Source organism: Brachyhypopomus gauderio, chromosome 1 (assembly GCF_052324685.1).
Source record: "Brachyhypopomus gauderio isolate BG-103 chromosome 1, BGAUD_0.2, whole genome shotgun sequence".
Classification (NCBI taxonomy): Eukaryota; Metazoa; Chordata; class Actinopteri; order Gymnotiformes; family Hypopomidae; genus Brachyhypopomus; species Brachyhypopomus gauderio.
The window spans coordinates 9,001,725-9,016,765 of record NC_135211.1 but is presented as its reverse complement, the minus strand read 5'-3'; the positions used below and the strand labels follow the sequence as shown (position 1 = coordinate 9,016,765).

The following is a 15,041-nucleotide window of genomic DNA, read 5'->3' as shown; positions in this document are numbered from 1 at the left end:
AATATAAAACAATTAAGAAATGTTAAAAGCATTCCGAAACAGAAGTGTTTTCAGTTCAGATTTGAAGGTCTTGAGTGAAGTGCAGGAACGCAGGGAAATGGGGAGCGAGTTCCAAAGCTTTGGGCCAACAACGCTGAAGGCTCGTTCACCTAAACCCTGTAGCCGAACTGGAGGAACAACCAAGAGGTGAGCATCAGCGGAACGGAAAGAACGTGCAGGACAGTAGCGAGAAATTAGCGAGGACAGGTAAGGAGGGGCCAGGTTCTGTAGTGAACGAAAGACCAAGAGTAATGTCTTATACTGAATGCGGTATTGAATGGGTAGCCAATGAAGCGATATCAGTTTTGGGGTGATGTGCTCAGATGATTTAGACCGAGTCAGGACCCTGGCACATGCTGGAGCCTCTTGATTTTACTGGCCGGCAGTCCAGCCAACAGAGCATTGCAGTAGTCCAGACGACTCGTAACAAAGGCATGAACAAGAGTTTCAGCCGCAGAGTCAGTGAGTGAAAGGCGGAGTTTAGCAATGTTTCTTAGATGGAAGAAAGCAGTTTTAGTAATGTTATTGATATGGGCTTCCTTTTTTTTTTTTTTGGCCCACCTCCACCCCCCCATCTTTGGAGGACAACTTTGTTTTTATGTACAGATTTAAATGGCAATTATAACAATTCTGTATAATATATAGTATAGTGATAACAATATATAGTGATAACAATATGCAAAGTGATAATTATTGGGGTTAGGTGGACCAAGAAAAGAGGGGGAGAGAAATAATAAAAAGGGAAAAGACAAAGAGGTAGGAGAAGAAAGAAGAAGAAAAAGAAAAGAAGAAAAAATAATAATAAAATAATAATAATAATAATAATAAAATAAAACACGCAACCAGCTCAAATGACCACTGCAAAGAAGTACAGAAAGTAAACCAAATACATATAGTACAGATGAGTGCGATGTATGGGTGTGTGTTTATGTGCAACCTAGAAGTGCAACATAGGATAGATGTATGGAATGTACTTACCAGCAAGGGTGGGTAGCTGCGACAACATTCCCCCAGAGGCCAGAGATGGGCGGAGAGAGACCCGGGAATCCCACCCGCCCACGGCCCCCCACGGAGCGGTGGAGTACCAGAGCCGCACTTCCCAGAAACCTTCACCCGCCCGCCCCCGCAGGCGGGAGAGAGAGACCCCGGGCAGCGCCCCACCAGTCAAGGAGCGCAGGTCTAGGGGAACCAGAGGGAACAGAGCGCCTCCCCCCAGGATGCCCCCCCCCAGGGGCCAGCGGCAAAGCCACAGCGCCACGCGCCCGGAAAGCCACCCACCACCCGGCAGGGCCCACCTCCCGCCGAGGAGCACCCGGCCGCCCCATACCACCACCGCCCAGGGAAGCGGGCCAACCGCCCCTACGCCGGGGGGCCAAGCCGGACTCCGGAGCCCCAAGGCGCCCCCCCCCTCTGGAGTGGTGCAGTAGTCTCAGGGGAGCGTCCGGGAGTGAACCGGGCACGACCAGCCCCGACCCAGAACCAGCTGTCCTCACCCACACACCCAAACCCACACTACATTCGCCCCTATACACCCCCACCATGCACACACCCACCCCCACACACACACACATACACTCAAATTCACCCTCACACCTCCAAACCTGGCCATATGTCCCCTCCCTCCAACACACACTCATTCATCCACCCATTCAGAAACAAGAAGAAAACAAGGACAGAGACACACACTTATCCAGACTAGCACCCCCTCTGCGGCAGGGGCAAATGGCTGGACCAGCAAGGACCGGTAGCGGTCCTAGGAAGCCACCAGCCCAGTCCCGTGCCAGCGACCCTCCCCCCGCCCCGGCAGGGAGCAGGAAGCGGGTGAAGGAAGGCCTTCCCACCCCTCCACCCCCAGTGTTGTGTGTAGGTGTTGGTGTATATGCATGTGTAGTAGTGTGTGATACTATGGTGCAGTTAAAATTGAGGGGACAGGTGCTAGGCCAAACGTGAGTGCATGTCCACACCGTCCCCTCAAAGGCCCTCAATGTCCAAAGTGCAGTAAAAACTGAGGGACAGACAGTGGTGAGGAGACGGGTGAACCATGGCAGCAGGCCCACCTCGTCAATCCTAAATGAGCAAGGATGTTTGTGTGTGTGTGTGTGTGTGTGGGGGGGGGGGGGGGGGGGGGGGGGGAATGCTTAGGTCCAGAGGAAAGGGTCCTCTGGCTCATTGAGCACCGAACTTCACTGCCCCCCCAGCTCAAGGCAGGGAGCGGTCGACCCGGGGAGACCAGGGCGGCAACCCCCCCCACCACCACATCCAAGCCCGGATCCACACCACCCCCACCACAGAGAGCAGCCGGTCCGCACATCCACATACACCTAGACACACATTTCCTTCATACACGTATGCACTCACACACATTTAACCCATAAATATATACATATATACACATATACATACATACATCCATGCATATATATAAATATATACATACACATACATACATATACACCCACACACGCTTGTCCCATATACACCACACCCCTGTGTATGCACCCACAACCATACCAATCGCACAGTGAACAAACGATATGGGCTTCCAATGTGAGGGCTGAGTCCAAGATAACACCCAAAGTACGGACAGTAGGTGATGTGGATGTAACGAATCCAGGAATTGAGATGGATGGTTGAACAAGTTTCCGAAGAGTGGGTGAGGATTCTCTGTTAACTGACATGCTGAACATGAATCCAAATTCAGCTTATTTACCAACCAAGCTAACCATACATTTATCTTAGATTTAAAATTGGCATACATTATTTCTTTTTCACTGTGACAACAGTAACAGTTCAATCACAACTCACACATTTAAACTATTTACTATAAGGCAGTCAGAGGTGGCAATTTCAGGTTCAGAAAGTAAAAATCCTCAACAGGATTTTGCTCAAGCTTGCTAGATTTTCTAATTAGTGCAATCCAGGTAAAATTAGTGGAATGAACACAATCCAGGAAGCCTGAGCAAAATCCTGGTGAGGACTTTCTGAACCTGGAATTGACACCTCTGAAGGCAGTGACTGTTGGTGCAAAGTGGGTACTCCTAGTAAAGTGGCATGTGCTTTACGTTCCTTTTTTTGCAATAATACATAAAACAAACAACAATTAAACAGTGAAAAAGAGATGCCTTAATCATGGTCTTCAGAACGTGGTTGAACAGTTTGTCATGAGTAAGAAATTCACCAAGTGGAAACTCATTTCTACAGTTAACTACAGAATGTAAGTTATTATTCTATATTGCCCGATGCATTGACAGACACTCAAGTCTCCCCCCCCCCCCCCCCCCCCCCCCCATGACTCGTTTCAAGAGGCAAATCACAGTTGAATATAAACCTAGCAACAGCACGTCTCAACCAATCAAAGTATGATTTCCGCAAAAGGTGTCCTTTTGATCGCAAAACACTGCCCCTACGTGGAAGTCTTGATATGGCAGAAGGCGTATAATAGGCGTACTATACTTTGACTGGAAGAAATCTTACTGGTATATTAAAGGACAAATAACGACATTCACACCAATTACGTGATAAATCGCACTGGCTTTCGTTGGCCGCACGCTTAGTCAGAAAGGTTTCAGAAATTACAAACTGCAGAAAACAAGGCAAGACAAGACAGTAAATGGATAGTATGTTTTTAAACAGGAACCCAGGTATTCGGCGTAAATGCGTTCGCTATATGTAATAGGTTATTCGAAGAATGCCTTATTTCCCACATAGTCACTACATGTAACGAACACAAACTTTGTTCAAGCACCATTCAATGGCACGTTTTCAGCTAGTTTGTTTAAAGAAACAAACAAATAAAATGACAAAGAATGATACTTTGAGTTTTTCATACTTTTTTGCAACTGACGGTTACTGGTGCATTGTTATTTTAATGTTTACCATAGGCCTACTGATATAAATGCACTTATGTTTATTTTGTAAGCCATATATGAATACATAATCCCCATTTATGAATTATCAAGAGATGCTCTTCCGCTAAACGCAGAGGCAAACATGTCTTGGGTATTTTCACACTTTTTCTGAAAAGCTAAAGTGTAAGATAACCTTAATGTGCACCACAATACACTAATTCTTTAAACAGGCCCGTTAGACTTTACCACGCGAGAATAGCTCATTCAAGCTGCCAGGGGTGTGATAATGAGACTCAAAGAGGAGTTGTAAAGGATGGGGGTTGAAGAGATGTTTATCAGCTTGAAATGTGGTGAGACTTTGTGGTGAGACTTTTTTGCAACCCAAGAGAATGAAGAAATAAAGACTAATTTAAAATTCTTTAAACCTTACTGGTTATACATAGATGCTACACGTAGCTTCTGTTACATTCTGTAGTTTGATTGAACGTTTCTACATTATGTTTCACAGTGTTTGCATGTATTAATATATTCCAGGACAAGGATTAGTATGTATTAGTATAAGTCCAAGTCCAGTCAATTTAACCATGGGTCACACAATTACCCATGAGAACTGTACAAAAAAAAATTAACCAAAAATTTTAACAAACTTGTATGTGTTGATGATTAATTTCAGATTACAGTTACAGTGTTTTTACCATTCAGATGAATGAAAGTGCTGTATTGTTCTGTAGTTTACTGCAACAAGTCTAAACCTCATTCAGGAATTGCCAACACAACAGTCTGTGTGTGCCAAGGTTTGTCATAGTGTGCTAACAGCAGCTTTTTGTTAAAAATGTTTTTATGTTTAAAAAATGGCTAAGAAAAACAGCTGTGACTGAGGACAGAAAATCCTCTAACATTATTATGCTTTAACTGAGAGATAATCCACCAAATATTATATATTAACCAATGATAATTTTTTTTGACAGAAAAACATTTCATATAAACTTGAAGAAATATAGCAAAAATTATTTATGCTATACACATTATTCAGTAAAATGTAGGGCAAATGTTTTAACTTTTATAAAGTATTCAGATTCTGATTTTTGATGCATATTTTTCATAGACATATCAGACATATATTTCACTTTTAACAATAATATAAGTTATTAATAACTTTGCTCAAATAAAATATTTCTGAGACATGGATATGAGATGATATTCATAAAAGATATGGATTTGTGTTTTCCCAACTATGATATTTGAAAGAACATTTCTGACCACATTCAAGCGTCGGGTGTGATAAAAATGAATAGGTAAATGTAAATTATGTCTTAATGTAGACCAAATATTCCGGTCTCAGAAACATTAGTCCGACTTTCAGAAAATGCACAAGATTAAGACTTGATTGATTTTATTCACAAAAATAAAATGTTTAACTTTCGATCTAGAACGACCTTTTAAAATATGCGGTAACAAGGTTTGACTCAGCGTTATGGGCTGCGTCTAGGGGTTAGCCCGACCCATAGGTTAGTTCAGCTGTGTTCTGACTCTACCCCAGCGAGCAGGCTGTCGTTTTTTCTGACTCCGCCTTGATGACAAGACAGGAAGCATCTAATTTTCACAATGAGAGTTCAAAATAAAGGATAGGCATAAAGTTCGAGAAACGCTTGCCAGAAGACCAAGTCGCTATTGCTAGAAATAAACAGCAAAGAAAGAAAAGGAAAACTGCTCGACTTATTAGGTGCGGTCTGAGGGGGGCAATAACAGATGTGATATTGTGTTTGTGTGGCAGACAGCAGCTAGATACAACTATCTAGCTAGTTTGCTTCGAAAAACGAAAAGCAACATGGTAAGTGTTTCCAGTTAAAATACAGTCCAGATTGCACGACCCTCTTAATTACTCCTTCAACCGTGTGTGATTGCATGACTTTCATTTTCACGAACAAACAGCAGCTTTGAAATGTTCGAAATGAAATAAGTCCTTGTATATCTTAATACGCATGCATCAAGCAATTATACGCATTTTACATTGTTGGTTATTTGAGAACAGAGGATACAACGTTTTTAAAATGCATTTGTTTATTTATTTGTTTTAGTTTTCTTTTTTATGCCATTCTGAATAATTAACAAAGAGCCCTCCATTGGTCACCACGTGCTGAGGAAGAGGAGTTTTTGCTATGCACTGTGCACTGTTGAGGTTGCTTGTGGCTAGTAAGGCTAAGTTAAAGAAATTAAAATACGTAATTACACGCGAAGTTAAAGACATTAAGAAACGTAAATTGTATAATTGCGTTCCATATGGTATAAATAAAACGTCCAATTGTATATGAATGGGTTTGATATGTGTCTTTTCTCGATATGTGTGGCACAAACAAATTCTTAAGCTGGCCGGACGTTTCGGATGACGTGATACTGTGATTAAACTTCAAATATATTGTACGCAGCTATTATTTTCACGTTTAATTTAAGATGATCGTGTTTTGTAGACTTTGTTTACCCTAGATGAAAATCAGTACACAATGATCAACAAAGTGGCAGTAGCCTTTTTAAATTTTACATATTTCAGGGAAGTCATTCCATCTTTGCCTCCTAGAATTTTTAAATGGTTTGAATGTGAGAACCATCAACTGACAGTTAAAGAACTATACAAAAAGCTAAATAATTTACCGAAAGACGTTAGAAACTTTACTGTTGTTTTAAAATGAGAGATTTAAAGAGGCAGTGTTCAAGAATTATGATAGGACTACATGTGGATAGAACTGATGTGAATAGAATAACTGTGTGTGGTGGTTCGTCTCAGGAATGTTGGGTTGACTCTTACTCAACTCAGATTCCACCATCTTAATACAAAAATTCACATACACTTATTATTGAGGATGGGAATTCATGATCTTTAATGTACAAAATGATAATATAAAGTAGTAGCCTTTTAATTTTACATTTTTATGCAATTACTTTTTCTGTAATATCAGTATTAAAACATGTAAATGTTGAGTTAGGCATTATGAATATTACAATATGTGGAATACACTGAGATACACTCATTAGTGTCTTGACTCAACAATATGCTGTGGTGTTCTGTTTTGTGAAAACGTGTGTTTCCTCATACTTGTTCATGAGGCTATCCTTATACACATTCTTGTAATATTCCTTAATGTCTACCTTTAATTTATGATTCGCTGTAACGCACCTTCCTCCCTCATTTTGCAGGCCATGACCCAGGAAAGTGGGATCCAGTATGAGCCAGTGGCTGAGATAGGTGGAGGTGCATATGGCACAGTATACAAGGCCAGAGATAAAGAGAGTGGACAGTTTGTGGCTCTGAAGAGTGTGCGTGTGCAGACAGACCAAGAGGGCCTCCCCTTGTCTACCGTGCGAGAGGTGGCCCTGCTAAGAAGACTGGAACAGTTTGACCACCCAAATATTGTGAAGTAAGAAAATACATATAAATGTTCACTATTGTGTATTGTTAAATTCATATGCAATGGTGTTTGCAAACCTTGTATGATGCAAATTTTATTTTGTGATGGTCTGCGATTATTTATAGTTGTGTGTGTGTGTGTGTGTGTGTGTGTGTATGAGACTACCTTTCTCTTGACCACTTAGTGGTATACATTCATCACCTTCAAGAAGGACTAATCTAATATTCGACTAATTCATTTTTGTAATTTATTTAAATTGTGTAAGTAATGGTTTGAAGAGAAGTCAGAAGAATGCAATTTCTTTTAATCTTGGTAATTTAAATGTAATTTATGCCATACTATTGTTGGATTGCAGATTCTCTTTGTTGGTCGCCTAGGAAACTTCACAGTAAATACTGGTAGCGGATTAGTTGGGGGAAATAGTTTATTTTGCAGGTACAATTGACCAGTGGAGAGTTGAGGGCGCCACTGAAGTGAGGATTTGCTGTACTACTCTGTAATGACCTGTAGATTGACCATATGGATAGGTGAGAAATGGGGCTCCACACAGTGAATGGGAGCCTATGGTACTCTGTAGTATATTTGGGATTTATGGTACTCCGTATGTATTGGGGGTTTGTGGGCTTCAGTATGGGCATGAGCTGGAAATTAAGGACTAACGTAATGCTGAAGTACCTGGAGTCAACTGATCAACTTTCCCATCAGAAAAGACAAAATAGCCAGTGGTGCCACTGCTATAGTATATAGTATACCCACATCACTCACAAATGCTTCTCATTATCGAATACAGACAGAAGCTTAAAACCATTAAGATTGAGGTGAAAGTATTGAGAATATAGATTGCTGATGACGGAGCGCTTGAGAGAATTGCCTGTATTCAACCAGCAGAGATTCCTTAATTTCTGCAAACAACCTGGATGACACACGCAGTGACTTCTTTCATAAGATTCTGTGAGGAAATTTGCATGCATACAAAAACTATCCATGTACAACAAATAGCCTTTGTTCTCCAGCTCATGAATCTTTTAGCATCCAAAGTTGCCCACAGGAATGGAGACTACAATGCATACAAAAAGGGCCAGTGCTCTTAACAAGGCTGTTTTAACAGTCAAATACAAATACTATTTAATTTAAATGACCGCTCTTTCATTTGGTGAAGACAGCAATCACCATATACACTCCAAAACACCAATGGTCACAGCAGCCCCCCTGCTCCCAAACCAGCTTAACAACTTCTACTCAAGATATGAAACACAATGGTGTCTACCCTCCCCCTTTCCCCAAGTCTAACTATAGTCAGCTTGAAAACTTGTCACGCCTCACCTCTGCTCGTTCACATCTCCTTAGCACCTATGTCCGCTTCACCACCCATCATCCCTGAATTTTTGGAAAGCCAGGTTCCCAGGAAGCAGAACATTAGGCAGCGGAGTCTGAATTTCACCGTCTACACTCGGGGCCCTTCACCGAATGAAGTTTCCTTCATCCGAGCTGATATCGGCCATTAGGCCCTGGCATAGTGCTTGTTTCAAGACCACTGTTGTCATACAAGTTCACTAAATCAGACCACATCCTGCCTGAATGACTACACACCAGATGTCTTAACTTCTGTAGTAATGAAGTCCTTTGACAGACCTGCACTACACCAACCACCAATCATGGCTAGCAGGCTCCATGGCTGTGCAGTTTGAGCAATCTAGGCTCAACAGCTGTACCTATGTGCTGTTTGTAGATTTTAGCTCTGCCTTCAGTAATTACTGACGTACTCGTGGATTAACTGAGTCAGCTTTGTGTTTTCCTGTCTCTTTGCTACTGGATGCAGAACGTCTGTCCAACAGGAAAGAGTATGTCAAGTTTCACACACTGCCTCAGTAGTGGTGGTCCACAGGAAATTGAACTCTTTTTCATTGCTCTACTCTCTTTATACTAGTGACTACACTGGCTACACTTCTAATGAACAATGATGAAGCAACATACTGGAAGCAAGAATGGCATCTGATGTCTAGTTGCAAATGTCGAATTACATTCAGAAGTCTGTAACGGCACTCTATTGTCACGCTGTACATTTCCTGGCTATTTTTGGCCAGTGAAGTAAGATTACAGGTAGTGAAATACTTGCTCAGCAGGGTCAACCTGTCAACAACATTCCACCATAAAAATGGTGGATTTAGAAGTTGTAGTGTTTGGGTCCGTTGTTCTCTTGCAATGTGATCTGCCTTGCCTGAGGTGGTAGAGGTAGGAAACTGACATTTGGCTGAATCAGAGTAGTTAATGTTTCTGAATTATTTACATTATATTAATTCTGCTCTTTCTCATGAATTAAGACAAATGAGCCATTTTCCCTTGCAGCCATGTAGTCCAATGGCTCCTTGTTTCGTTGTTGAGGTGGTATACTTTGGGGTTCTTTTGTATATGCCCATCCCTTGTGTTTCAGTGTTACAGATTAGTCTTGGATTCAGACTTTGTCACAGAATTTGGCAGGTTTATAAAAGTGGTTTTCAAGAATGGTTTTCTATTTTGGGAGTTTCTTTATTGTAACCCTTAATTCTGTTTCTTCTGGTTTTGAACACGTGTGACTCCTATCTGCTGTGTTTAAACAGTGTTTACATCATGTTTGTATTCTTTGTATATTGCTAAGCTCATCGATGCATCCTTGCATTATAACAATGTATTGGCAGTAGTCTATTTAGCTGGTATTGGCCTTTCTTTTGCACACACCAGCAGACACCAGGTGCCAGTGATTTTAGGATAGGATAGGTACTTTATTAATCCCGAAGGAAATTAAGTATGAATTTAAATAAAATTCTTACTTCTCTTGTGCTTGAGTTAATGATGCAAAGGGACAAATGGCTGTCAAAAAGGTACAAAAGACCAGTCAACTGTCCAAGTACAAATGGTTTTCTGAAAATTGACATAATAAAATAAAAGCGCCATGATTTCCACATAGTACACCCAATTTACGTGTAAATACTAAAAACTTAAATTCAGTCTGCTGGAATACTCTGCTAAAATAGGAAATTGTTCTTTTATTTGACAATGTCTCATTGTTCTAATTAGGGATGTCCCGATCCAGCTTTTTGAACTTCCGATCCGATACCGATATTTATTTTCACTTCCGATCCGATACCGATATCGGCCGATACCGATACCGGCCTATCCGAGCATGTATTAAAGTTTAAAGTTATTTAGCCAACTTACTTTGTTGTCAAACTCATGTTGAAAAGCGTTTTACTCTTGATAACAAGTAGCCAGCTGAATTAGGTGTGTTTGAATAATACACAATGGTTGGTAAGGAGAAACTGACCTGTTTATTTAGCAATTAATAAACTCAAAATAGACAAAATATTAAATAACAAACAGAAATAGCATCAGTAAACCAAGGATTAAAAAGCCACAAGTGCAAATAATATTGTAAATTATATATAAAAAAAAACACACAACCTGAGTGGAAAATAGTCTATTATTAACATTAACATCCATCAGTGCTCTTGAACAAGTGTAAACCAAAGCTTAAAAAAAAATCCGTGCACATATCGTAAACTTTTTGTCTTCGGTTTTCATTAGAAACTCGTTATGTTGTTTATGGTGGTATTTCGCTAAATGCTTGATTAGATTGGTGGTATTAAAAGTTCTTACAGCTTTACCACAACGCTTGACTTTGCTGTGGCATATGTTGCACTCTACCTCTTCGTCTTTGTCATCCTTTAAGGTAAAATAATCCCATACAACTGACCGATAACTTCAAATTTACACGGCGGTCCGAGATGCCACGGAGCTAAATTGGGGCAGAAACTACGCTCGTGTGCTGAAGGTGTGCTGGAAAATGCGGACTGGATTTTACTCTCACTAGCAAAAACTGAAATGGATTATCTAAATGGGTGCGCAGGAAAACCGGGATCAGACTTAAAAAAAACTGGATCGGGAGTCTGGATCGGCATTTTCTCGTGTCTGCCGATCTGATACCGATATGCATTTTTTGCTAATATCGGCGGCCGATCCAAATATCGGATCGGGACAACCCTAGTTCTAATTACTTTCAGACTGCACTATAGCTGTGTGGTTAGCACTGAGCAAATTACAATCAAATGGAAAAATCTAACATTGGTAGTATCTGTAATATATCCTTTCCTCTTTGTTCAGACTCATGGATGTTTGTGCCACATTAAGGACAGACCAAGAGACTAAAGTTACTCTGGTATTTGAACATGTGGATCAGGACCTAAAGACGTATCTGGAGAAGGCGCCATCCCCAGGACTGCCTGTTGGCAGAATTAAGGTAAAATGCACATTAAGTAGTGGGTTTTGTTAGTCAGGTCACAGGACATATGCTGTTCCTTTTTTAGCATATTTTTCTAAATGTGTTTTTTATTACTTAAATTCATACATCATTTTAGGTCATGGATCACTTATTTGTGAGCCTTTGAGAAGGAGTATTTGAATTTCATATTTCCTTTAAACTTGCCTTCACCAAATATTTTAGTAAATAAGTGTCCCGAACTGCATTTTGGCAAAAATAATCAATTTAAATATTTGTTTGTGCAGCAGTTTGCTGTAATAACATGCATGTGTATGCTTATTCCTGTAATAGGACCTGATGCGGCAGTTGCTCTGTGGTCTGTCATTTCTGCACTCCCATCGAGTGCTCCACCGAGACCTGAAGCCAGAGAACATCCTGGTCACTAGTAGGGGCCAGGTGAAACTCGCTGACTTTGGCTTGGCTCGAATATACAGTTGCCACATGGCACTCACCCCAGTGGTAAGCTGAACACCAAACCTCTGATTTATATCAGTGCTACAGAACAATATATTTAAAAAAATTTAAAGCTCCCACCCCCCCTTTTTTTTAATATATATTTTATTTATTTATTTATTTTTTTACAAGGTCGTGACATTATGGTACCGTTCCCCTGAAGTCTTGCTCCAGTCAACCTATGCTACTCCTGTAGACATATGGAGCACAGGCTGTATCTTTGCAGAGATGTTCAGACGCAAGTGAGTCTGGGAAATTATTGTTTTTTGTATATCAAACATTTACTATTTACATGTACAGAACATGGGTGTATAATACACATGCATATCTAGGATAGATTAATTTATAAATTAGGGACATTAACAACAGTAGAACAGAACAATACTGTAAGAATGTGTTCTCTAAAATATATAATATTTATTGTACTGTGGCATATACAGCATTGAGAGACTGGGGTGGCAGAAGATTTTATCATGCTGCTCAGAACAGTGTGAAACTAATGGCTTTCTTTATTGTATTTCTGGAATGTTCTATTTAATGTTTTTGGACCATGGTCAGACGTGGTTTACTGAAACTGGTTAACATAAATGGATATAAGGGGACTATTGTATTGTGCCTAGGCACTACTTCTGGAAAAGTGCACTATTGTAATTATATTAAATAAAATATTCTTACAAATTGTTCAACATATTAAATACATGGTATTGCCATTTCATATCATACCTGTGAACAGCAGACCAAATTTACTCATGATTTGACTTAGTACTGACATCTGGTGGTCATATTTAAGTTTGTGGTTTTCCTTTTGCAGTACTCAGTTAATGGTTATCTTGTTTTTCAGGCCTCTATTCTGTGGAGAATCAGAAGTGGACCAGCTGACGAAGATTTTTTCGTATGTATCTGACTCTTTACTGTTTGGGTTTCAAACTTTCAAGCTTAAAAATGGTTAAATTGCTAAAAAATTGCACTGTCCATTATTTCTACAAGCCCAGTAAACATGTAGGTTAATGTAGCTCAGGTGTTGATATGTAAGCAATATAGGCATCACTGGGTACTGTACTGCACTGTTGTGTTTCATATTTCCTTTCTTTGGTATCTCTAAGTACCAAGTGGATTTCATTTAGCAAAAATAAACCTGTTACAGGATGATCCTGACTGCTGTGGTGATCCCCACATATTCTTATGTGTTGTCATTGTATTTACCAGTGTTATTGGACTGCCAAGTGAAGATGAGTGGCCAACAGATGTTACACTTTCCCGTCAAAATTTCTGCCCTCAAAGCCCCCAGCCAATCACAGATTGTGTTCCTGAAATTGACGAAGATGGAGCAGACCTTTTGTTGGTATGTTTAGTTTCCTTTGTATTGGTGCATTGTTACTTTATATCTGACAATTATTTATACAAAAATTAAAAGTTTAAAAATTAAATTAATCTTTGCAACTTTGTTAGTCATGTTTTGATGTACAATGTAATATGGAGGAACTAGCTTATACAAAAAAGATCCCACTAAACTTTTTAATTATACAGAATGTGTACATTTCATGGCAATTCTAACTGAAATCATTCATTCATTCAACAGAAAATGTTAACCTTTGACCCCTTAAGAAGAATATCTGCCCTAAATGCACAGGAACATCGTTTCTTTTCAGAACATCCTGATAACTCATAGAAAAGAGTGCCTAAAGCCTCTCTGCTTCTGTTAAAGAAAGTGACCTTATCCTTGCAGCATAATAAAGCATATTTGAGCTTACAGCTTGATGTGCTGCCATATACAGGAGACAAACGATTCATGGTGACCAAATGACTTAAGATGGATTGTTTTAAGTTTGCAAGATGTTGTTTCAGGAGGGTAAATTGCCGTTTCACATTATTTTTACATTTTAATTTTACTTTTAATATGCTGAAAACATTTGCTAATTTTCATTTTATTAAAAACTGGGAAATGCTAACATGATTGAACAGGATTTCCTCATTTGCAGTTGATTGAACTCTGTAAGAATTGCTTATATCCATAGTCAAGTTGTTTTCATGATTTCTTTTGATTCCTTTACATTTGTTTAATGCACAGGCCTGTCACTTTAAGAGTTCTGTAGAAGCAGGGGTTCAGAAAAGCTCCAAGAAAGTAGACGCGTATGATCCAGCACACGGATGAATCAAAAGTTTTCATCCCTGAAAAGGTTTCCAGAAATATTATGCAAATCTAAAACTGGGCTTAAAATGATCATCATTTTCATTATGTATTTTAGATTATTTCTATTTTTGTAAACACAGAACTGATCAATAGGTCTTAAAACAGATTTAAATTCCAGTGTCTTACACCTTGCAGTGGTAATCCGTATTAATGTGCATCAAGTGAAGAATAAGCTAAAGCACAAGTGCCATTACACATGATCACCTGATGCTTTTCACACTGTAATGTCTGGGACTATCACTACATTTCAGAGTTAACATTCAGTTGGTAGGTTGCAGAGTAGCATTGTACAGTGTCCATGTATTAAAGTTAAAATGGTTACGATGAGTAAGAGCGTTTTCAAGATGTTCATTGGTATACCCTGAATTACAAGTGCGCACCCTCATGAATGTTTTTGGCGATAAAGAGGTCTGTGTATGTTCAGTGTTTGCATTGTGGTTTGGTCAGTAAGTGATATGTGAGAGTACTGTTTCAGTGTATGCTCACATTTAGGTCAGTAAAAATCAGTGTATGTGGAACTAGTCCCAAGTGATTGTTCCTTGGTTTTACTCTGTCCTTCTAAACTGAATTTTGTGTCACTTTCATGGTGTGTTCACTTCATTTAATATTGTTAAACCCAATAAAATATGCCACGAAAACATGTTGCCTAGACCATAGATAGAAAGGCAAAATATTCAGCAAAAATATATTTCATGTGATGCATGTAAAAGTCATGCTTCAGTGGAATTTGCCACAGAATCACTGGTTCAATCAGAGTCATGGTGGTGGTAATTGTCTCCCTGATGGTATCTAGATTCATATCTTATTCTGTT

The 15,041-nt window shown here is 39.7% G+C and overlaps 1 protein-coding gene and 1 long non-coding RNA gene across 3 annotated transcripts in view; one reads left to right on the top strand and one right to left on the bottom strand.

Annotated features, from left to right (window-relative positions):
* The window catches only part of LOC143485148 (uncharacterized), a 55,179-nt gene extending 46,369 nt beyond the window's left edge, over nt 1-8,810 (bottom strand). Inside the window, exon 1 of the long non-coding RNA XR_013122800.1 lies at nt 8,615-8,810. This is a non-coding gene — a long non-coding RNA (uncharacterized LOC143485148). The remainder of the gene's footprint in view (nt 1-8,614) is intronic.
* cdk4 (cyclin dependent kinase 4) lies at nt 5,401-14,556 on the top strand. Of its 2 annotated transcripts, none has more exons than XM_076984322.1 (8): nt 5,401-5,610; nt 7,080-7,300; nt 11,429-11,564; nt 11,877-12,044; nt 12,171-12,280; nt 12,880-12,930; nt 13,245-13,380; nt 13,618-14,556. In XM_076984322.1, exons 2-8 carry the CDS (start codon nt 7,083-7,085, stop codon nt 13,705-13,707), a joined length of 909 nt encoding a protein of 302 aa, XP_076840437.1. In that variant the 5' UTR covers nt 5,401-5,610; nt 7,080-7,082; the 3' UTR covers nt 13,708-14,556. The 2 variants fall into 2 exon arrangements, with proteins under 2 accessions (XP_076840437.1, XP_076840354.1); XM_076984239.1 differs by having other exon boundaries at nt 5,404-5,718.
* The last annotated feature ends 485 nt before the right edge of the window (nt 14,557-15,041 follow it).